Source organism: Prinia subflava, chromosome 24 (assembly GCF_021018805.1).
Source record: "Prinia subflava isolate CZ2003 ecotype Zambia chromosome 24, Cam_Psub_1.2, whole genome shotgun sequence".
Classification (NCBI taxonomy): Eukaryota; Metazoa; Chordata; class Aves; order Passeriformes; family Cisticolidae; genus Prinia; species Prinia subflava.
In genome coordinates, this window is record NC_086270.1 from 123600 (window position 1) to 146537 (window position 22938).

At 46.8% G+C, this 22938-nt stretch overlaps 1 protein-coding gene across 11 annotated transcripts in view; it reads right to left on the minus strand.

Annotated features, from left to right (window-relative positions):
* The window catches only part of PHACTR4 (phosphatase and actin regulator 4), a 62131-nt gene that overhangs the window by 9591 nt on the left and 29602 nt on the right, over positions 1-22938 (minus strand). For 8 of the 11 annotated variants that reach the window (XM_063419017.1, XM_063419020.1, XM_063419014.1 and 5 more), the window contains 4 exons: positions 4821-4997; positions 4305-4385; positions 1212-1376; positions 748-1083 (listed from right to left, as the gene is read on the minus strand). In XM_063419017.1, coding sequence (XP_063275087.1) covers positions 748-1083; positions 1212-1376; positions 4305-4385; positions 4821-4997 — 759 coding nt within the window. Of the gene's footprint in view, positions 1-747; positions 1084-1211; positions 1377-4304; positions 4386-4820; positions 4998-5302; positions 5539-12900; positions 13188-22938 lie in introns of those variants that run through there. The other 3 variants (XM_063419015.1, XM_063419023.1, XM_063419019.1) reach the window with 3 other exon arrangements.

The following is a 22938-nucleotide window of genomic DNA, read 5'->3' on the forward strand; positions in this document are numbered from 1 at the left end:
TATTCTGCTTTGAAAAGTTACAGATAAAAGCATTTAATTCTCTGAATAGGAAGTTTCAGTTCAAATTTCAGTTGAGCTAATATATCCACAGGACAAGACATAGGGACAAGACTCATATGTCAATAGCCCAGCCACAGACCTTAGAGGAGGTGCCTGAGTATAACCAGGTAAGTCTGAATTATCCCTGCCAGCTCCTGGTCTCTGCTCTAGGTGGAAACCACATGGACTGGCAGTGAAAGCCACGACAGGCATTGTTTGGTATGATGTGGATATTTTTGGTGGTGTTGGTTTTTTTGGGGTGTTTTTTTTTTTTGTTGTTGTTGGTTTTTTTTTTTCCCCCCAAGAGTAGCTGAAAGAAGGAATTGTCACTAACCACACCCTCACAAAGGAAAACTTCATCCACCATTCCCCAATCCCAGCTGAATACCAGCCCCCAGTGAAGCATCAACATTCAGACACTCTCTTAAGTGGCCAGAGAACAGGCAGGCAGGGATTCCTTCCTGCAGGTAGCTGTTGGGAACACACTGGATAGCTCATGGCAGAAGACTCCAGTAATTACACTGTTCCCAGAACGTGTGTGTCCTGGCCAAACACTGGCAGATTTTAGTCCAAACTGGACAGTGTTCAGAAAAGATGGTCAGACATTCTGATGCAACTAAAAATCTTCCCTTATGAAGGGAAAAGAGTCTTGGAGCAGTGGCTCCAGAACATCTCAGGGTACAAAAACCAGCTTATGGAGGCACTTACCTATTAGTGAGTTGCTATTTCTGTTGATGGGCTTGGGAGGAGGGACGGGAGGCTGTTTGGCAAGCGTGCTGGTTGTACTAGTGGGAGCAGTAGTGTTGGCACTGGCAGGAGCAGGGAGCAGAGTCCTGGGAGCTGGGGAAGGGGCAGCTGTGGAATTGACTGTCTTTGCTGCTGTGGGCACTGTGCTGAAGGGGGCAGGTGTTGGTTCCTTTGCCTGCACTTCATTTGCCTCCTGGGAAGTGGAGGGTGGTCTTTTTGGAGGAAGCAGAGGTTGTCTGGGAACATGTGGCTCCTGAGGCGGTTCCAGTTCAGGCCCAGGGTGGCTGCTGGAGGAGCCTGCAAAGGGAGGCAGCTCAGTTTAAGGCACCGGAGGGCCTACTGAGGGTAGGAAGGATCAGATGAGAATTCAAAACTGGTTGCAGGAGAATGTGAAGCCCTGATTTTGCACACATCTGGATTCTTACCCTGCCTCTTCTTTGGTTCCTCCACTGGAACGGGCTTCCTAAGGCTGGATGGCTTTGTGGCCTCTTCCTCCTGGCTGGGCAGGTTATAGACCCCAGGGCCCCCAACGGGGACGGTGTGGCCATTCTTCAGTGCAGGTGGGTTCAGCTTCTCTGGCTCTTCACCATCTGCAAGGGGATGGGAGGAGAGAGAAGCAAAGAGAAAACACTCAGAAGGCAGGGGAGGGGAGAGGTGGCTGAGCTGATCCAACCACCATGGAGCCACACCACCTTCTTTCTGGCTTCTGAAACAGCTGGTCTTCAGTCACCTTCTGCACAGGACAGCACAGCAACCCAACCAGCTGGAGCTGAGAGCCCTCGATTTCATTATCAATGACTAAATCACACAGCACTGTATGCCATCAAGGGTTTTTCTTCTGCTTGTCCTGCCCTTCCTCCTGTGTTACAGATTAGTGTGCCCAGTGCTATGCTGCAGCACAAGGAGGTTGTAGCTGAAGTCATAAATCTCCAGCAGCTTTTGTATCCACCCTCCATCACCGAGCAGTCACCAATTTCCTGCTGCAATGCAGATTCCAACATGAGCCCAGTCATCTACTGCACATGCAATAGTAGACTTTCATAAAGTCCCGAGATCAGTGAAAGCACCTCTGTTTTCCTTGTTTCTACCCTGAATTTGGCCCAAAAATCACTGTTCAACCCAAAACATCAGCAAGGCAGGTTTCCTCACTTTACCTTGGTTTTAATCAGATGTAATGACAGCTCTAGAATTTGATGTAGATCACTTTGGCTATTTCTGCTTTTACAATTTCTAGCATGGAGGTTCCCAATGTTAGAAGCAAGACCTCTTTTTGGAAAAAAACCCATCCAACCCATGCTTTTGAGAGTCCTGAAACTCCTAATCCCCATGAGGAAATACTCCACCATTCTCTATAATTGCCCTGACAAGATAAATTTTTGACAGTATTACTCTCAAAAAAAGACTCAGCACCCACCTCTAAGGGGAAATTGCCCATTTGGACTGATTTTCAACTCAAGAAATCTTGAATAAATACATCACCCATTTGATTAAAAATCTTCTTCAGTTCAGTCTGCCATCTCTGAAAGAATTGGAGTGTGTAGTATCCAGGCCCTCCAGGTGCTAGAGCCCAGCACACTCTGGTGCTCTGATTTTTGATTATTTATTCCACTGCCCTCCTCACCTTTCCTCTCTCTCCAAAGTACCTCTCTCCTTCCCTAATCTGGTGTTTTTCAGAAGCTTCCCAGGATTTCTTTTCCACGAGAAACAGCCTTGCTTGCTGTGAGAAGCTGGCAGACAGCACTGCCTCGCTCGCTCACTGCCCTTCTCTGAAATGCAGCAGGCACATACTGCAACAAGAGGGAGTTTCCTCCCCAGCTAGGGATGAAACTCAAAGGATGAGACAGATATTTTTATGGCAGCAACTATCCAAAGTTTTCAGCAAGGCAGACAGGAACTATGATCCAGCTCCTCTCACCACTCAACCTTGCCTGCCCTTCTCTAGTAGGGAGCTGCAGCTCCTGATGGCCTCTCACACCATCTCACCCTCAATTTCAGCTCCAGTGCCCTTCTTCAAGGTCAAGAGAATCCAATGCCATGTTCTTTCCTTACTCTGAGCCCAGAACCCACATCCAGGAGCCCACAGCCTGCTGACCTCCCACCCAAGAACAGCAAGGCTGCCTCTCCTGGCCTCTCCTCCACTTACACCTCATTTACTCTACTCCTCTCTTCCTCATCTCAAAGGGTTTCCAGCATCTTTCCTACTAAGAACTCACCTGAGAAAATTAACTGACCTCATACAAGCAGGTTTTAAAACTGCAAACAAATACAGTAATCCACTCTCACATCTTATGACTGCCCACCAAGTGTCTTAAACTCCCAGAGGGATTTAGATAATGCGCCTCTAATCTACCCCTCCTGCCAACACTGACTGCTCCCTCATGCTGGGGGTTTGCACTTTGTCTGGATTACACCCATCTTCTGTTTCTAAAACCAGAGCAGATGTCTCAAAGAAGAAAATAATTCCACCTTAGCCAGGCTTCTGTTACACCTGTACAGCCTGGAAGATCTTTGCCTCCTCTGCCCTCTGTAGCTGAAAGTTCGGTACCCAAAGTCTTTGATCTCTCTTCCAGTTTCATCCTGTGACCTCCCACCCTTGTGTACCTGGTGAACTCTGCAGTGAGGCACTGACACCCTTGGGTAGGTGTCCATTTACGGCATCACTACAGCACAGTTGCCTCAAGACTTTCTCTCTGTTTTGCTTTCAGTGGTTTGGTCTGAAAACCATGTTTTCACCTCCAGTTTTCCACTGTCTTAGAATGAAACTTGCACTTGGCCAACACTGTCTCTGTAGTGTGTCTTGAGATGCAATTACACATTGCTCTAGGCGAAAGGCCACACTCCCACGTGCAGGAGATGGGGACTGCTATCTCCCCACAGCTTCCTGCTCCCTTCCTTGGACCTACATCACACAAATCCCAGCTGGGTGACTGGATGGTGATCTGACAGCTTATTTTGGCAGCATGAGCTCAACTTGGAGACATCAAAGATGAAAGAAAATGGGATGACTTCTTAGATAGTAGTGCAAACTTTAATAAGCCTAGTGGTGACCATAACACCATACCATGAAGCATCTCTTGGAAGATATGTCCCTACCCAAGCAGCTCAGAATTCATTCATTTCTGATTCTTCTCCCAACCTGAGCCCCAGGGGCCGCACCTCTCCCAAGTGGAACAGCGGGAGATGGCGAGCGACAGTGTGACAGCAGAGGCTGGCAGGACAGCACGGGTATCTGGAGTAGAACACAGAGAGGGACAGGATGGGAAGTGACCACAGCACAGCCATCCCGCCCTGCAGGAAGGTGTCCCAGACAGGCATTGCACTTCCTCAGCACCATCTTCCGCCCTGAGCAGGCTGCCTTCCTCACAGGTGGGAAAACAGACAAGAGAGAGCATTGAAAAGGGTAAGGCAGACAGGAATCACTTCAGCAGAAAGCTCTTAAATTTGTCTCCCAAGGGTGAGATTTGGCCAGAGGAAGATCAGCTACAGAGACACAGACAGAAGTTCATTTGCAGACTCACCCTGCTCAGGCTCTTCCAACAGAACCCCTCTTTTTACCAGCTCCTCTCTTGGCTTTCGCATAGAAATCTTTCGTTCTAAAACTGATATTAAATTGAAAAAAAGCACTCAGAAAAAAGGGCAAGCTTGAAGTTCAAGAAGATTTTTTTTAAGAGATTCTCTAGAGAAAATAAAAGGGCTTCAAATTTCACTGGTTTTGCATGGATTAAGAGGAGAGAGGAGGAACTGCATGTTCATACTTGCATTTCACACTGCACTGTGAAATGGAGCAAACCATCCCCCCCACCACAGCTGCTTGGAAGAAAGGAGTTGGAAGCTTGGAGCTTCCTTGGAAGAAAGGAGTTAATCTGTCTGAAACTACAGCTCCATGGCAAGGTGTTTCTGGAGAGATTGCAGGTGCTAGCCGATTGCCAAAGTCCCATTTTGGTTTTCTCATGTGTCAGCACCCAGGTTTGTGACAGCAAGCCCTTCTCAGATGGATGGAGGAAGGGACACTCACCCAGCCCCTGTTACTTTACCTTCTGAAGTCTCTTTGAATTTGTCACTGCTTTTCTTTTTCCTCCACTTCCAGGGTTTGAAAATCTTGCCAAAGCTTGAGAACTTGCTTTTCCTCTTTGTAGGAGGTGTGGTGTCACCTGATTCCAAAACATCTACCCCCATGCTGGCATCACCTGGGGCGTGATCCACCTCTTCAGCTACACAGAAAAGAAGGAAAAGAATAAAAAATTTTTCTGTGCTGCAGGTAACAGCTCCCATCTCCCACCCAATGCACCCCACACTGGGAATGGCGGCACACATTCGTGCAAAGAAGGGAACAAGACTCTGTCTGTGGCTCTCTCACATCAGCTTGGGGAGACACAAGTGGACTTCTCAAGGTAAATAGGGCAAAGGGAAGCTGGTAAGGGCCTTCCTGATGACACAAAGATTACAGAATCCCAGAATTGTTAAGGTTGGAAAAGACCTCCAAGATTGTTGAATCCAATCTGTGACCAATCCCTACCTTGTCACCAGCCCAGAGCACTGAGTGCCACGTCCAGTCGTTCCTTGGAGACCTCCAGGGATGGGGACTCCACTACTGCCCTGGACAGACTGTGCCAGGGACTGACAATTCTTTAAATGAATAACTTCCTGCTGATGTCCAACCTGAACCTCCCCTGGCACAACTTGAGGTTGTTTCCTCCTGTTCTGTTCCTTGTTCTTCGGGGCAGAGCCTGACTCCCATCTGGCTGCACTTGCCTGTCAGGGAGTTGGAGAGAGCGAGAAGGTCCCCCCTGAGCCTCCTTTTCTCCGGGCTGAGTCCTCCCAGCTCCCTCACCAACATATTAATTTAATTTTGCAGTGTTACAGCTTTGAACACAAACCACTTCCCTACATTTTCTCATCTTCATTTGGACACAACTGGTGCCGGACACAAGTAAATGAATGTAAACACCTTCCAGCCCACTGAGCTGACGTTCACAACTCTCCACACCCCAAAATCACCAGATTCATTCCAGCAGCTGGATGTGCTAGATTTTCCCCTGATATTCCTTCTATAAATAAGGGCAGCAAAGCTGGCCAAGAGCAACAACTCCACAGGAAAGCAACACAATACAGGCCTGTGCTCCACCTACTGCACAGGAGTCTCTGGAGAACAGCACAAGAAGGACACGGAGGCGGGAAGGGACATGTGAAAAAACCAAAAAAAAAAAAAAAAAAAAAAAAAAACAAAAAAAACAAAAAACCATCCCCAACTCAAAACCCTCCCCACTTCTGAAGCAGAATCAGAGCACAAAACACTAATCTGGGGACTGTCGATCCTGCCTTGCCTGATGTTGCTGTTTTGGGGTATTTGATGAAACACACAGAAACACTTAAAATGAGCAGAATCTAGCACTGCCTGCAAAAAAAATCAATCAGTGTGCATGAGCTAAGTGAAGCCAGCTGGTGCCCACTCCATGGCAGGATTTCCAGAGCCAGAATCCCTCAGCTTCAGGACTAGAGACAGGAGCACTGCAGAGCTCTATGGAAAAAATCCTATGGAGAAGAGAGACATTCCCCAACCCCACCCAGCAGGCTGGAGTGTCCTGATACAAACTGCACTCAGGTATCTTTTGGAGCCTCCAAGTCAGACTTTGTGAAGCTTTTGAGCACAACAGACCTTTCAGTCAACTTCAGACAAGCCTGTGTAACATGCCTGCAGAACAGGCAATGCCCCATAGGTGACAGGAAAGTTCAGCCAAGAATCCCATCTCCTGAGACTGAGATTGGGCAAAGAATTTTAGGGGAAAGCAACTTCACGCATAGGACAAAGAGCTAATAATGTATCTTCTGTATCCTACAAACCTCCACTGAGGATACAGGCCCTGATGTGAAAAAGCAGATTCCTGTCAGCATAGAGAAAAGCATGTTCAGGACAGAGAGGAAAAAAAACCAAACACAAAAAAATGCATTGATGTATCTCTACCTGAAACTCTGCAGTGCTTCCCAGTATGAGATCTCAGATCCCAGAAAGTGAAGCATAGGTAGCCACAGCCATGAGCTCCAGAACAGCCTCAGGCCACAGGGCTAGGGACAGGCTACCATTGTGTCACTGCAGGACAGACAAACCCCAATTTTCCAGCCTGAGCACAACCGGAAGATCACTGACACACAGGGAAGAGAAGAACAACAGAGGGAAATGGGAGAGTATTTGAGCCACTGTTTACTTGTTGGCTGTACTTTTGTCTAAATCAGCCCCATAACAGAAAGTCCCTCATTCTGAACCAGTCAAAAGGTGATGTCAGCTAACATTTGTTTGAAAAATCAAGACCAATTCAGCATCTGAGATGCTTTTAAATTAAAAAAAAACCCAAAAAACCAAAACCCAAAAACAACCCTGACTTCATAACAGGAGAGAAATTGGGTGGAAAATAACAGATACCATGGCAGCACTGATTTGTGATTTTTTTCAGGAATGGATGGAGGGAGGGTAGATGGAAGGTGGGGGGGGACATGCAGAAAGGCATTTCAAGCTCCCAGAAACCCAAGAGGAATTGTCTGCATGTTTAGAGGCACTTTCTTCAGAGACCAGAGCATTAGCCTTGAAGTTGTACATGCAATTTTAACAAGCAGTATTCACTGTGCTCAACAGAGCATTACCAAACTTCACTAGGCAGGCACGAGCGCTTGCCAAGCACAGGCTGTAGACAGAATTTGAAGCCCAAGTGTCAATGGCATTTCCCTCACCTTTCCAAGGAGAACAGTGCTGAAGGCAGCAGTACCAAGCTTGCCTCATATCTACCTCTTCCCTGAGCTGCTCTAAGGAATGTCACTTATGTGCTGCCTATCACCCAAGATGTCAGAGTGCTGCACTAAGTAAGTTATTAAAAGAAAACTCAACCATCAGGTCCAGGGATTAATGAAGAGCCCTCAGCACCCTGGAATGTCTCCATTTCCCATTAGAAGGGGAACAAGCATTCCCCTGCCTCAGTCCCCTCTGAGCAGCCAGGGAGGAGGACATGAAGGGATGAGCCAAAACTGCAGGAAATACACAGCACCTCCAAAGGAGGAGCAGCCAAGAGCAGAGAGGGTGGGGAGAACCCACATGTGACTACTCCTGGCAGAGCCTCTTCCAGCAGCTCCTGCAGCCCAGGTCCAGCTGTCAAAGCAAATACCTTTCTAGGGTGGAGTTTCACTGCCAGAACTGCAACCACGCAGGTGAACATAGGAGGTTTCACAAGACCTCCACATCAAGAGCAAATCACTTGGTCCTGCTTCTCTGCCTCACTGCTCCCTCGGCCTTGTTACAACTGCTCGTAGGCTCCTGCTGAGAGTCAGGTGTTGTCCAACACAAAAATGCTTGGTTTTGTTGGTTTATAATCTGTTCTATGCGCCCAGGGAAAGCCAGGCAAGAGGGGGAGACAGGCACACTAGAACACAAAACTGTCCAAATAATTTCCACTACCCTTTTGCTCTGTGTAGAATAAAACTTGAGACGTTACGTTACAAAATGTTTCGAGACTATTCCAGCCCACAGCTCACGCTGAAGCCAGAGAAGCAATTCCTTTGCTGATCCCCACTGGGATTTGTTCTGTCCTGTTGTGCAGATGACAGAAGAGCCCGTCCTACCCTTCCACAGCACTCTTCCTTTTCCCATCCCCAATTACCACAGCGACACAGATATTTAAAGCAGTCTGTTGTGAAGCGATTGTGACACTGAGGACTAACAAGCGGGTGGATCAGCAGCTGGAGGTGAGGTTTACAGATCCGCCTTCAAATAACCTTTTTGTTCAGTGATTGTTCACATTAGTGCTCACACTCCCTCCAAAATGGACCTTCCTTTCCATTCACAGCCCATTTCCAGCTCAAATCTCCATTAAATGGTGCAAAGAGGACGTTTCTTCCCTGTGAAGGCAGAGAATACACTTTGCTGAGTCTGTGCCACCTCCTGCTCTGCTCTACAAAGTACAGAAGGGTCCTTAAGCTGCTTTGCAATGCAAGGGGGAAACCCTTCCTTATCCGAGTCATGCACTAGGAAACCAGGAAGGAACCGCAGTGCTAGGAGAACTAGGCGAAATCAGGCAAAGAAAGAGGAACCAGACTTCAAGGGAAGGGTGGGAAGCATCAGGAATCTGATGCCTTCACCTGACCTGGCCCAGCAGCAAGGCTGTGTCCAAGAGACCAGCCTGACCCTCACCATGGTGCCAGGCTGGAAAACCCATTTTAAATACATGGAAAAGTTTAAATGAGGTCACACAGCCCTGGGTGAAGCCAGCAGAGTCTTTCATGAGAAGGTCAAGAGATTCCCAGCTGGCAGGTCCCTAAAGTGACCCCACACCAAAGCAGGGCCTTGTTTAACCCTTCTGGAAGTAGTAGTCCATACTTTGGAAAAGTCACCCTAGAGCTGGGAGAGCCCCACAGAGCCCAACCGGACAGCTGGATGCTGTGCTTAATGTTCCAACAGAGCCCTGGTTGAGGAAAAATTATGTGCTGCGACTTCAGCACATTGCTTGATGCTCCTGGGAGAGATGGCCTAGAACACTTGGAGCTCAAAATCCAGCTCGTCCAGGGACAGCGTGATGCCCCAGCTGCTTTCCAGTCAGAGCCTCCTGCCATTTCAGATCCACTCTCCCAAACACTTAAGCTGTTCTGATCTCATCCTATCCAAACAAGCAGGTGAATTTGAGCTGTTTAAAACAGTAGATTTGTGTTAACCTAAAATGTTTACACTGAAATAACCTAGAGAAACGTCACAAAATTGGCACAGCCTGAACACACAAGAAGGCAGGAAGCTCCAGCAGTGCCAAGCAGGTCGGAATATGCAATTCCCTATTGGTCTGCCTGGCCAGCTGGTCCTTTCAACCCTCCCCTGCAGACATGTTTTTGCTCAAGTCTTGCAGTTAAATTTCATGTAGAAAAAAGTTCTTTTTCCACTGCATCTTGTGGTGTTGAGTGACCCCAGTAATGTATTTTATTTCCAAAACAGAGAAACCATTTCAGTAGAAGGAGCTAGAGACCCACAGTTGTCTGTCACATCCTCATCAAGAGGCTGCAGTGATGTGTCACCTGTTCCCAAAGGTCCTGTTAGGCTTGGGGCTGCCATTCCCATTGAACAGAGTGAAGCTTTCACTTCCACCACTGCTCTCAGTGGTCAAACTGGCACAGCCAGTATCCATGAGGTCATTTAAAAACCCCACAGATAGTCACACCATGGCCACACACAGAGGACACCCCAGCAAGCAGCTCTCAGCTGGCCCTTAGGAATCCCACCTATAAATGTCATGGTTTAATGATCACGCCATGGGCTGGGAGGAAAATCCATCATGTGAGCAAGAAGAGGCATCTTCAGGGGTCAAGCCCCAAAATACCCTTTTGCAAAGCCAAGCACTGCCAGCCTGGAAACAGACACAACAGGAACTTCAGGGACCAACAGGAATAACTAAAAAGCATTCCTTCCATTAAGGATCGTTTCTCATGTGGAAGATACCTGCAGCAGTTATGTGGAATAGAGGTACCTCTGATGCACAGTGTTAAAGAATTAAACCCAACCTGAATCTAGTGCAGGGCATTCCAAAATTAATCCTGTTGAGTTTTAAAACTGTTTTAACTCAGGCCACACATCCTCAAAAATCATCCTGGCTATGGAGAAATTTTGTTTTTAAGCTAAAATCACTTCAGATCCAAGTCTCAGATCACAACAAAGCAAGGCTAAAGGCTGTGGAGAAATCAAAGGATTGCATCTCAGAGGATGACAGTTTGCAGTATCTTGAATATACCTGGTAGAAAAACTATTGATTTTTAGTGTTTATAAGGAAAAATGGCACAATCCTTTAAGGATGTAGGATCAGTGAGCCCCAGGACAGGACTGCAGAATGGAGTCGCTAGGAAAAGATTAAGAACAAGCTGCTTTTCTCCCGCAAACATTTCCACAGACATCCAAAGGCTGGTGAAGCAGTCCAATTCTAAGAGAAGCCAGGTATCACCCTCCCTGCGCTACCGTGGGCTCTTTGCCTCAATCCTTTTCTGAGATGTAAGACCTGGTAAATTCTACCTTCATAAGGAGACATCCTCATGAGGAAACATACCTATTTTGATGTGTAAACGGACTTGCACAGTGTCTAAAACGTGAGCTTGGGCCAGATTCCTTCCATCCACAAACCAGAGTTCACCCAGAACCTGATCCATCTCTTCTTGTAGGAGTTACTACGGGATTTCCACAAATCCCAGGAGTTTCTCTTCATAAGGAGATTGCTGGGCATTTCTGTCTTTGGGCAAAGGAGGTACTTCAGTGCCATGGCAGCAACTCTGCTTAATCACCTTTATTTCCTTCCCTAAGGAACACACCTCCCTGAAGTTCTGCCATTGAGCAAGCCCAAAAGGTGCATTGGGAAGTTTTGCAGGGAATGTGGCTGCTCATGACACACCTCAGGTACCTGGAATACACCAGTATACACCAGTACCTATGGCTCCAGTGGGACTACCATAGCCCAGAGCCAGCACCAAGGCACTGCCACAAGCCTTCTTGTTGCCACCACAGCGTGGTTGCACAGGCTGGAGAGTAACACAACTCCCTCCTTTCCCACCCTGCTGTGTCCAGCAGAGCAGACCAAGAAGCTTCCAAGTAAACAGCAACAACTCAAAAAGTGAACACTCTTTGAGGGAAACGCTGTTAAAAGTATCCAAAAAGCACTTTGGGTAAATATTTCTAAGCTTCCCTAAAACAGCTTTAAAAACTTGGTGTGTATTTTCCTGAATCGTCCAAAGAAGACATGAATCCTGACCTTAAAGGAATAAAAGGCTGTGGTCACAAAACGGCCTCAAATAGTCCCAGTCCTTGGCTTCCCTGTGTTTTGTATGTTTCTAATCACCATAATCTTCACAAGACTCTCCTTAACAGCATCCTGCCACAGTTAATGCAAGAACCATCTCATCTCTTCAAGTTCCAGATTTAATCAGCAGGAACTATGAGAGCTGTGCCACGAAAAAAGACTTCAGAGAGCAAATGAGCAGCTGAGGAAATACCAGGTCTGCTGGCCCAAGTCTCCACACACAATATCATTACATCAAGCCCACTCCCCTGGAAACTACCACTGTTCTTGGATTTTGATGAGAGAAAGAGCCCTGGACTGACCAGGTCAGCTTCTAACACTGAATAAATCCAAGCAGAAGATGCTGGTAATCTCCACAGTACCAAGATAACTGAAGTTTTACTTCTCCCTTCCACTCTCTCTATCACCACTTTTAGCAACTCTTGAACAAGACTAGCTGGAGTGAACTGGTGGTGGTCTTGGGGAGGAGAAACACTGGTTTCATCTGAGCCCTAGAAATGCTTGAGGGTCAAAAATATAGAAGTGAAAAATAATGAAAATAATAGTCTGTATCTTGAGGATGCTCTTTGTCTGCCAAAGTCAATTTCTTCTCTAAAATTAGAAAATTCCGCGTTACAGATGAGGGTGAACAACTGAGCCCAGCCAGCTAACAGCAAGTGGGAATGAGAGAAGGGCATTAGCGGGATGTGGAAAGTCTCCTCATAGCCAGCGCCTTCCCAGTCCCAGCGCCGGGAACAGCATCCATGACAGACGTGGAGTAACACTGACCCCCACACGGTGCTGGGGAAGTGGGGCTGCTCCTAGAGCTTAACACAGTTGTGTTTTCTCCAGCCTGTTACTGAGATACCTCACAGTGGAGAGGGAAAACAAGTGGGGAGATTACTGCCAAGCTCTTCTCCCCCCAAAGCTGCTATAGCTGCCCCAAAAACTGGGTGACATCAATCACAAGGAGGCAATTCTAGGTGGCTTTGGTCCAGGCTCACTCTCGGAGCTGACTCCTGCCCTACACAAGTGAACTTTCCCATTGTCCAAGTGTTTTGCAAAGGTAGTATCCCTGAATCCATGCCAGCCAGAGGCTGTCCCTTAAAACAGCAGCTTGGAGCCTGTCTGAAGATCAGAGAACAGTGATTACATGTGAAGTAAGTAAGAGAAAGGAAGGAAATGGAGTTATTTCTCTGGTTTCTCTCCGCAGCTGGGCGCAGGTTACACAAGTTCCACATTCCACTCCTCCCAACTCCTCCGTTTCACCTGCAATGCTGCCTTGCTGCAGCCCCAAAGTTCCCTGTCTCCCCTGCCCTCCATTACTCACCAAAAGCACCTGGATTTACCGGTCTCGAAAAGTGCGGCTGCCCCATGAGATCCCGTTCAGAGAAGCTCTCCGGGAAGAGGTGGGAGGGGAAAAGAGGAAACGTCTATGCTGAGAGCACTTCAACCCTTTAAAATTATAAATCCACGCTTCGGATGAAGAAAGAGCCTGGCGAGTGAGGCGACTCTCACTCTCAGGCCACAGCTCTGGCGTCCGATGGTCCAGCACAGGTCCCGCTCTCCCTATCCCCCATGGCTGGACACTTGATTCTCATAAATAGGTGTCCGTGCCAGCTCCCTTCATGCAGGAATGCCTGTCATTCCAGAGCCGAGCTGGCTAGGGCCGAAGCTCAGGAAGGGGAGGAGACAGCCAACCACGATCCAGCCACTTAGCTGCACAATCCAAATTACCAACACCCCTCGCTCCTTCCTCACATCCAGTTTAGCAAGAAGAGAGAAAAGCTGGCAGTGAGGAGAAAGACCAGAGTTTTTCTCTGGGATGGGCTTGGAGAATCCGTGCACGGCAACACACCCAGGGGTTTCACCTCTCAAAATGGGATTAAGGAATTTACAGTCTACCTGTGCCAGCTAAACACAAAGTAAGGCAGTCAGGGATGAGACAGCCGTTCCCTAAGTGCTGTGGGAGCTGCATTATCCTCGAGCAAAAGGAATTTCAAAGACAGCCTGACCTGATATGCATCTAGACAAATATATAATAAAAATGCAATTTCATGCAATTTCCCTCTCCACTAAAGTTACCAGGAAGCGTGTCTTCTTGTGTCATTTAAATTTAACAATGGAAAATTTAAATTTAACAAGGAAAGTAAAAGTTTAGTTTCTATTTATGGGTCACAGCTTGATGGTTAAGGTAACCAACATCCCCCTCAGCCATCTGCCTCACAATAAAAGATCTCCACAGTTTAAATATGTCTATTTGGATTACTTAATTTATCATTAAAATCTGGGTTAGGACTTCTGTGAACCTACAGTTCATTTGCCCTGTACACCCTACAACAGAGGAATAGGAAAATCTTTAAGCATCCAGAAGCTTAATCTTAGTTCAGGGAAAAAGGAAAAGCAATTTTCAAGAATACACAGGAATTTTCTGCAGCATAAAAAGACTATTATTAAAAGATTCCTGATTAAAATCAGGGACCTGACCCCATGTGACACATCTAGGTTGGTTTTCCCCAGTGTAGCAGAAGTTTTAAACAACAGGATCTGTTGCAGTGCTTGGTGTCCCTGTCCTTGCTGGGCCAGCAAGAGGAAGACTTCAGTATGACTGAATACTACTCAGGCAGCAATCCCAATAGGAAAATCTTCTATTCTGGGAAACAAGCAGACCCAAGATTGCCAATTTTGGCTGGTGCATCTGGGAACAATCAATGCTGCACATTGCCCAGAGTAAATGCTTTGGGATTGCTGTTCCCAGCCCCATGGATAGGGGGATGCAGTGCTACAAAAACATACCCCAAAACGGGGCAAGAGGTAGTTCTGAAATTCTTTAACATGTCACCTGAGCCATAAACACACCACAAAGACCTTGGTGCTCTTGGTTCCCCCACCAACATACTAAACGTGCCATTGGGCAACTTGCAAATGCACTCCTCATCCAAAGCAGAGCTGTAGAAACATAGGAGGGAGAACACTTGCACACCCTCTCCACCTTCATTGTGCTTGTTTTCCATCCCTGGTGCCAGGCACATAACCCTCATCCCACAGACAGCAGAAGCAGGTGGAGGAGCAGGGGATGAGCAGAGCCATGGAGGCGGCCAGGAAATACCACCATCCTCCCTTGAGCAGGGCACATGGACATTCCTGCAAGTGTTGCTCTTCTCCAACTCCCACCATCGACATCTCCATGCTTGGGCTCTCACTGTGGCCAGTGAACATCCCGATTCCCAGGAATGCTCCACTCATTGAAGATTTTTTGCTTTGAAGCAAAGAAAAAGCCATTTTAAAAGCCATTTATATTTGCTGCCATCTGGCAGAGACACATAAAGGTCAGAGATAAAGGCAGGAAGATTTCCTCAAGTCTGTAAATCAGCTGCCCAGCTTGGAATGAGGTCTGAAAAAAATATCCCTGCATTGGGGAATACTACAGAACACTGCCTCTAGACCTGCCTGGCTTCTAAAGAATTCAAGTCACTGTCTTTTATAAGCCATTTGCTGTGAATTCAAAGAGCACAAAGCTCTGCTGCAGAACAGACAACACACAGTAAATTGTTAAAGCACAGCAGCACAATCATATCCCTGACCCTTTATTTCTACATTAGTAAAACATGCAACATTACCTTAAATTTCAATTAAAAATATTTAAATAAACAGATTTAAATTTACAGCAGCTGCAGTCCAAGAGATGCACAACAATTACTCAAGCTCTGGTGCTGCACAGGAACCCTCCAGGCTGTGAAATAAAGTCCTTTACATTTCTGTATCCTTCATCAGGCCTCAAAGACCATCACAGAGAGAATAACAAGATTTGGCAATGGTTGTACCAGAAGCATTAATATTTCCTCCTGTAAGTCAGGGCTGTGGTGCTCAAGGAGCAAAAAAATACAAATCTGTGTTACAAATTGCAGCTAGCTCTGGACTTAAGCATCATTCAGGAGTACCAGCCACAATTCTCTCCTCTTTTGGAGGAGAAAGCAAGACTCCACCAGAAAACAGCTGACAACGTGCACAAAGCAGCACAAATCCAAAAGTAACATCAGCATCATTATTTTTAAGGGAACTCATGGTCAGAAAAATCCATCAGTCCATCCTTCAGTTCCACCTCTGAAAGGAAAGGTGAAAATTCTGTCCCAGCAAACAGAAAGCCAAAAAATACTCCTGCCTCAACTGCAGCCTGAGGTCAGAGCATGAGAGCAGCTCCTAAGAAACCCTCTGCTTTCAGAGGGCTTTGTTTCATCACTGGGCAAAAATACAGAACAAAGCAACCTGCCCTTGTCTCACTGGATATCCAGGACATCCAAAGGAAAACTCACATTTTAAGCAAGGAAGAGTAATAAATGGCAAAAATTCCCATAATAATGAGAAAGACCATCTGACTTTGCTGCACAGCAACCAGAAGAAACCAGAGCAACTGTTTTACTCCTCAGGGACAGGTGATGACTTTTTTAAGATGAAAAACTTTGAATAGCAAAGAGCTTCCTAAAGGAGAGCAAAATCGGAACCAGCTGATTGTCCTTCAGCATTTCATTTTAAAATACAGTAATGAAGAAACGCCAGTTGCATGAAGATTTTATGTGACTTAAGGAGAGGCAGATGGCTGAAATAAAAAAGGTAGTAAATACTCAAACACGGGGTACATGGCCTACTGAAGTTTCATTTCCTCTCCATTCAGCCCAGCATCCCATTAAACCCCTGGCACTTCCATGTTAATAATCTGTTTGTATACATTGTAAAAGGAACTCTTCTGGATTGTTTCACTTTAAAATCTAATGAAAGCTGTAATGAGCCCAATATTAGCTCCTCTAATAAAGCCAGTGCTGTTCACATTTTGGTTCACACCGACATGAAATGCTACATTCACCAGTGATGACTCAGACATTTGTCTTCCATGATTCAGCTACAGGAACATTAAAAAGGACTCTGGCATTTTCCCATCCCTGCTGATGGAGCTATTTAAAACCAGCGATACTGGGAGTTTTCCTTCAGAGCTCACCACCAGAGACTCAGCAGGAGCTACAGGGCCTTTAGGGCTCTTTCACTGAGGGAGATGCATCCACTGAAATCCTCACACAGGGACCACCTCGCCAGGAGGGCGGGTAGGGAGAAGAAAAAGTGGCAGCTCCAAAACTCTGGATGTGTTTCACTGAATCATGGAATGGCTTGGGTTGTAAGGGACCTGAAAGTCTATCTCATTTCACCCCCTGCCAACGGCAAGGACACCTTCCACCATATCAGCTTACTCCAAGCCCCATCTAACCTGACCGGGAACACTTCCAGGGAGAAGCAGCCACAGCTTCTCTAGCAAATGCATTCCACTCCCTCTTCACTCTCACACGGAAGAATTTCTCCCCAATATCCCATCTAACCCTATTCTCTGCGAGTTTGAAGCCATTTCCCCCCTTGTCCTGTCACTCCAGGCCCTTGTAAATGGTCTGTCTCAACCTTTCCTGCAGGCTCCCTTCAGGTATTGAAAGGCCACAATTAGGTCACCCCAGAGCTTCTCTCTTCCAGGCTGAACAACCTCAGTTCCTTCAGCCTTTCCTCACAGGAGAGGTGCTCCAGCCCTCTAATCAGCTTGGTTTCACCACAGTTTTTGTTTTCAGCTTTGGAAGAACAAGAAAACGAAAAAAATCTTGTATGTACACATAACAGCTCTGGCTGCCTAGAGAGATGAACCTTTCTGGGCTGTGCTGCGACACTGAGCATGCAGAGCCATTTAACGAGGGCGGCAGAGCAGGGGGTACAGGCAGCAGACGCCAGGGAGTCACTCCCAACAAATGAACACAATGTGACGCTCTTCCTTTCTCATCATATGGAATGAAAAGCCGGTGTGGAAGTGGAAACTGGGTTATTTATAAGGCAGCTGGCATCACATTGTTTGGGTCCTGCAGACTTTGATGGTTCAGATGAGACAAATGGGAGCTAACTGCTCCTACACCACATGACTTCCTTCATGCTTCCTGTGACATTTCCAAGAGGGAAACTCCTATTTCCCAGAGCATTTCAGTCCCTGTGTCTCCACCAGTTAGTCAGCATGGTGCTCCACCTCAGTGAAGGGCAGCAAGTTCAGCATGTCAGGGACTTGGTACCACCACCCATGTGCTGGCATCAGGGAAGGTGAGCATGCCGTGTCCCACAGCAGTCCAGATGTTGACCACCATGGAGCACAGCTGGAGGAAGAGATTGCTGTGCCAAGGAGCTGACTGACAGCACTTCCAGCCCCACCTCTGGGAAGGTGAGGCCATGCTCCTGGAAAGCCCTGCGGTCACAGCAGGTGGCTGGAACACAAGGAATCACTTCATTGTCATGGGGAATGGGCTTAAAAAATTGTAAATTAAACTGGGCTTTGGGCCTAGAGGAGCTTAAGGCAAAAATACCCCCAGCCTTGTTTTCCAGGGGAAATACAACTTCCATTGAAGCAAGTTTTAGCCAGTACTGGAAAAGTCTCAACATCCATGCCTCCTCACCACTCCCTACAATTACAACACAGGCCAAGTATTTTCTTGTTTACTAGTGAGGGAATGCTGAGGAATGTCATCTTGACAAAATTAAAGATTCAGTTAACTTGGCTAACTTGACTAACCTTAATTTGATCACTATGGTGATTCATGGCTTTGCCATCTCGAGGCAAGGGAGACTCCAAAGCTGATGAACAGCTTTTTGGAGCACCTTGAAGCAGCATTAAAAGAAAGTCTGGTCAGAAGCCAAAGGAAGCACACATATAGGACACATTCCAGCAGAGCATCAGGCATTAGCAAAGCATCAGTGTATTCCCAACAGGGAAGCATTAAGAGGCAGGATAACCATCTGCCACTTCCAGCTACATTATTAGGAACGCATTAAGCAAAAACAGAGAAGAAAATTACATTAATCATTGCATTGTTTAGAGAAGAAACAGGAATGGCATTTAGCTTAACTCTTGTTTTACCCTTTCCTGCAGCAAAAACTCAAGACATTCAGAGAAAAATGTATAAACTGACATCACCTGAGGCTCCCCACTTCAAAATACAGGCATGAAGAAAATCAAAATATATTCCTCTCCTTCCAAAGCACTACCCAGCATGAGCTTTTAGGGCTGGCCCAACACAGCACACAGTGCTCTTCCCAAGCGAGTATCTGCTGCACAGTCACATCCATCACAGTCAACCTTACAGGACAAACCTAAACTCATAAGACTTTACAGCTTTGTGCAGACGTTATCCAACAAAAACAAGTGCTCCAGCAAAGTACATCTATGCCACTTACAAAACCAATGGGACAAATTCTGTTAAGCACAACACTGGAAACCATAAGCTAACAGCAAGAGTATCAGTAAATATGAAACTTCTACATTCAGATTAAATTGCAATTAACCCTAAAAGGTAGGACTCTATATTTAAGTCTAAGTTAGTCTTCAGTGTATAGGTAGGTCAAGGTCCACAGACTCATGATCTCAAATTTCTCTTCCTACCTCTAATCCTTCAAGATGTCAAACTTCAGCTGCAAGCCTCTCTGCCCACACAGTAACTGGAAAGAAAGGCAGCAAGATTTCTCTGTAAAAGTTATTTCCTCTTTTAAATGTTCCACAAAAATCTCAGTAAATGCATTTACTCTTCATATCCAAAGCTGAAACTGCAGCAGAAACACCTTTGCTCTGCCAACCCAGTGGGCTGCAGCAGCCACACCACACCAATAATCCAAATTATCCTTCAACACCTGCAGCTCTCCAGTCTGAAGTTACATTTTTTCCAAATTACTGCACAAGCCAAGCAGTAGGGCATCCTACCACCCCTCCCTCGAATGGCTCTGCTCAGGGACACTTACAAAAGCACCTTGGTTTGGTTTTTGGGGAGCACCCAATTTCCCCACCACACCTGCTCTGTTTTAATTATTGACTAGGCGAGGAGCTCCTGATTAAAATGCAAGGCAAGTCTAGCATCTGAGCTACAACCTCAGCTTCTGATCATCTCCTGCAGATACAGTTGGAAGAGAAATCCAAATTCTCTGCCACAGTTCAGAAATTAAAAGAAAGGGTGGATCAGTTTCACTTGGAGCACTTAAATTCAGCAAGGAAAATACTTTTTGTACCCTTGCAACTGAAAACTCTCATAAAATTTGAAATTTTACACCACAGCCTTAGGTTCACACACAGAGAGAAGGTTTAAAAGCTTCCTTTCAATCATACTGTGTTTTTACAAGCCATTTCTGCCAGAGTAACTCTAACAGGTAATTACAGGTCTGACCTCCTTCTATTGCACAAATATGCCTTTGGAAACAATGTGGATAAATATTTGCCCAAGAAGACAACTCCAAGAGGAACCATTCCAGTTTATCAACTCTGTGATTCATGTTGATACAAGCTTTATTCTCTATTTAAGGAACGAGATAACGCTTTAGGAAGTGCATCTGCCCAAATCATATTTCACAGATCTACCATGGGTCACCCTGAACAGTGGCATGGCCAGACCTCAGGTCACACCCAGACAAGAGCCATCAGCAAGACAGGGACTCAACTCCAAATATTGACTCTTGCTCAACCACCAAGGTATCTCTGAACAGCAGCAAGGCCAAAGATGGAAACGTGATGAGTAAAAAATTGCTGCTAATGTGAATAAAGCAGTGCTGAGGTTGTGCTGTGTAAAATCCCCTTCTTCCCCTTTGGAACTGGGGAGAGAATTATGGAGGCCCAAAGGAGCTGAAAACAAAATGAGAGCATTCCACCTGCCCCCATAGGCTTATCCTGAAATCCCAATCCCAGATGCTCCTGTTTTCTGCCAGTACCAAGAGAACTTGGGAAAACAAACTGGTGGCAGCCACAGGCACCAAGAGCCATCCAGGAAGAAGGCACAGAAATCAGCCTGATCAATTCTTTATCCTGAAAAGGAACTTAAGAAAAAGCCCTGAACAGGGCAAGAGTGCCAAACTGACTCACATAATCTCATTACAGTTATCCAGAGCACTCAGTTTGCTCAGTATCTGAGAGATAACAGGATTAACTTCATGTTTGACATAATTTCAGCCTAATAATTGTGGAATCACTCCTACAGCCCTAATGTCATTGATTCAGCAGGAGATTCCCATCATCCCCCTCCAGGAGTCCCAGCCTTGAAAGACCCTTCATTAGCCTCAACATCTTAAATTAATTACTTGGAGAGATTTTCTTTTCCTCTCCCAAAACAAAATGTAATTTAACCCCTGCAACCTACAATGCTCGGGCAGAACAAACTCCTGCCTTCCCTGCAGGAAGGGACCCTGTTTACTTTCCTAATCACCACTTTAGTTTCCAAGATTTAATGTTAAGACCAAAGAGCTGGAGGGGGGGAGGGCAGATTTTCATAATTTTGGTTGAATTTCAACAAAAAAACATAACAAAGGCTGGTTACAGTCATCTCAAAGATCAGGGTTCAGCCCCAGATCCCTGCCTAACTGCCTTCCTGGGGCGAGGGGATCTGCTCTCTAAGAGTAGAGCTACAGCCAGCCCAGATCACCATAGAGCTTCCAGGAGTGATTTTCCTTGCCAAGCCATGACTTGCTGCTCACCTCACCTTGGAAACAAGTCCCTTAGTGCAGTGGGGCTGGGGAAGGAAAAGGAAAGCACACAAAGCAAACAGTACACAGAGCTACTTCAGACTGCAGGGGAAGAGAGCACAAGAACCAGGACATGTTTTTATAGGGGATTTTTTCATGGAGTGCAGAACACTATTAAATTCTACCTTTCAAGTGCAGTGGGAGGCTGTGTTATACCAATTAGGCCAGTGTTGTTATGCTGGCACTAAGCCTGACGTGGTGCCCAATCAGACTGCACTGCACTGCCTATGAAAGCCAATGTCCACAGCCACTGCATGGCTGCACCATCATGGTTTATCTCTTTTACCCGCCCCACCCCGTCCCCCCCAAAAAAAACGAGAAGGGAAGGGCGGGAGGAAATCTACAGAAAAGCAATTCACAAAATTCTAGACTGGTTTGAGTTGAAAAGGACCTTCAAACTCATCTCATTCCACTCCCTGCCAAGGTCCACAAGACCAAGACGCTCCAAGCCCTGTTCAACCTGGCCTTGAACACTTGCAGGGATGGGGCAGCCACAGCTTCTCTAGGCAGCCTGTGCCAGGGCTCCCCACGCTCACAGGGAACAATCCCTTCCCAACACCCCATCCATCCCTGCCCTCTGGCAGTGGGAGCGCTCCCCGTGTCCAGCCCCTCCCCGGGAGCCCCTTCCCCTGCGCCGGGCCCGCGCGCCCTCTGCCGGCCACAGCGCAGCTCTGCGGCCGCGGCTCCCCGGGCATTCCGGGGCTCGGACATGGAGGGGCCGGAGCGTGTCCAGAGACGGCAAACAGATCTGGGGAAGGATCTGGAGCGCCAGGAGCGGCTGAGGGAGCCTGGAGAAAAGGAGGCTCGGGAGGACCTTCTCGCTCTCTCCAGCTTCCCTGACAGGAGGGTGCAGCCACGTGGGGATCGGGCTCTGCTCACAAGGAACAGGTCAGGACAGGAGGAAACAGTGTCAAGTTGTGTCAGAGAAGGTTTAGATTGGATACTGGGAAAAATTCTTCATCAAAGGGTTGTCAGTCCCTGGCACAGGCTGCCCAGGGCAGTGGTAGAGTGCCCATTCCCGCAGGGATTTATTTAAAAGCCATGTGGATGTGGTACTTGAGGACAAGGGTTAGTTGTGGCCTTGGCAGAGCTGGAGGAACGGCTGGACTTGAAGATCTTGGCAGGCTTTTCCAACCTGAAGGATTCTGTGATTCTATGGTAATAAAATTGCATAGCTGAGTTACACCAATGTAGAAAGCTCTGCCTTACACAACCTTAAGACTAGCTCTAATAGGCACCAGGATCCATGGCACAGCCTGCATCTGCAAAGCTCAGCTCAGAACCTCCACAGCCTGAGCACCCTCAGGCTGAACAGATCTCTACATGAAATTTAGCAACTCCTATAAATGTTATTCTTCCTGTGCCAGGGAATATAAATTTATCATGACCCAGACAGTAAATACTTCTGAAATCTTAAAATCTCTGCATCACAAAACGAGACAAATCCAGGCTAGGTTGAAGAGCCATGTTCTCCCTAAGCAAGTCATGGTTATCCACTCATTCCACAGAGCTGGATGGGTCCAACCAGTAAAAAAAGCCACCTCGTGTCTGGTTCCTTGTTTGTTTCAGGAGACAAAAGACACCTTCAGCAATCAGAGCCAGGGCTCTTTTCCAAGGCAACCGAGAACCAAGCAGATAAAGTGGTGATTGATGTCAGCAGTGACAATATCCAAATGTTCGAACTGGGACTGGACCTCAGGACCAGCCTGAGGGCCTGGGAGTAATTCTGTCCAGCCAACAGCTCAGCTAACACTATTTACAGCTCACAAAGGCACCAACATAATGAGAACATTCACTATTT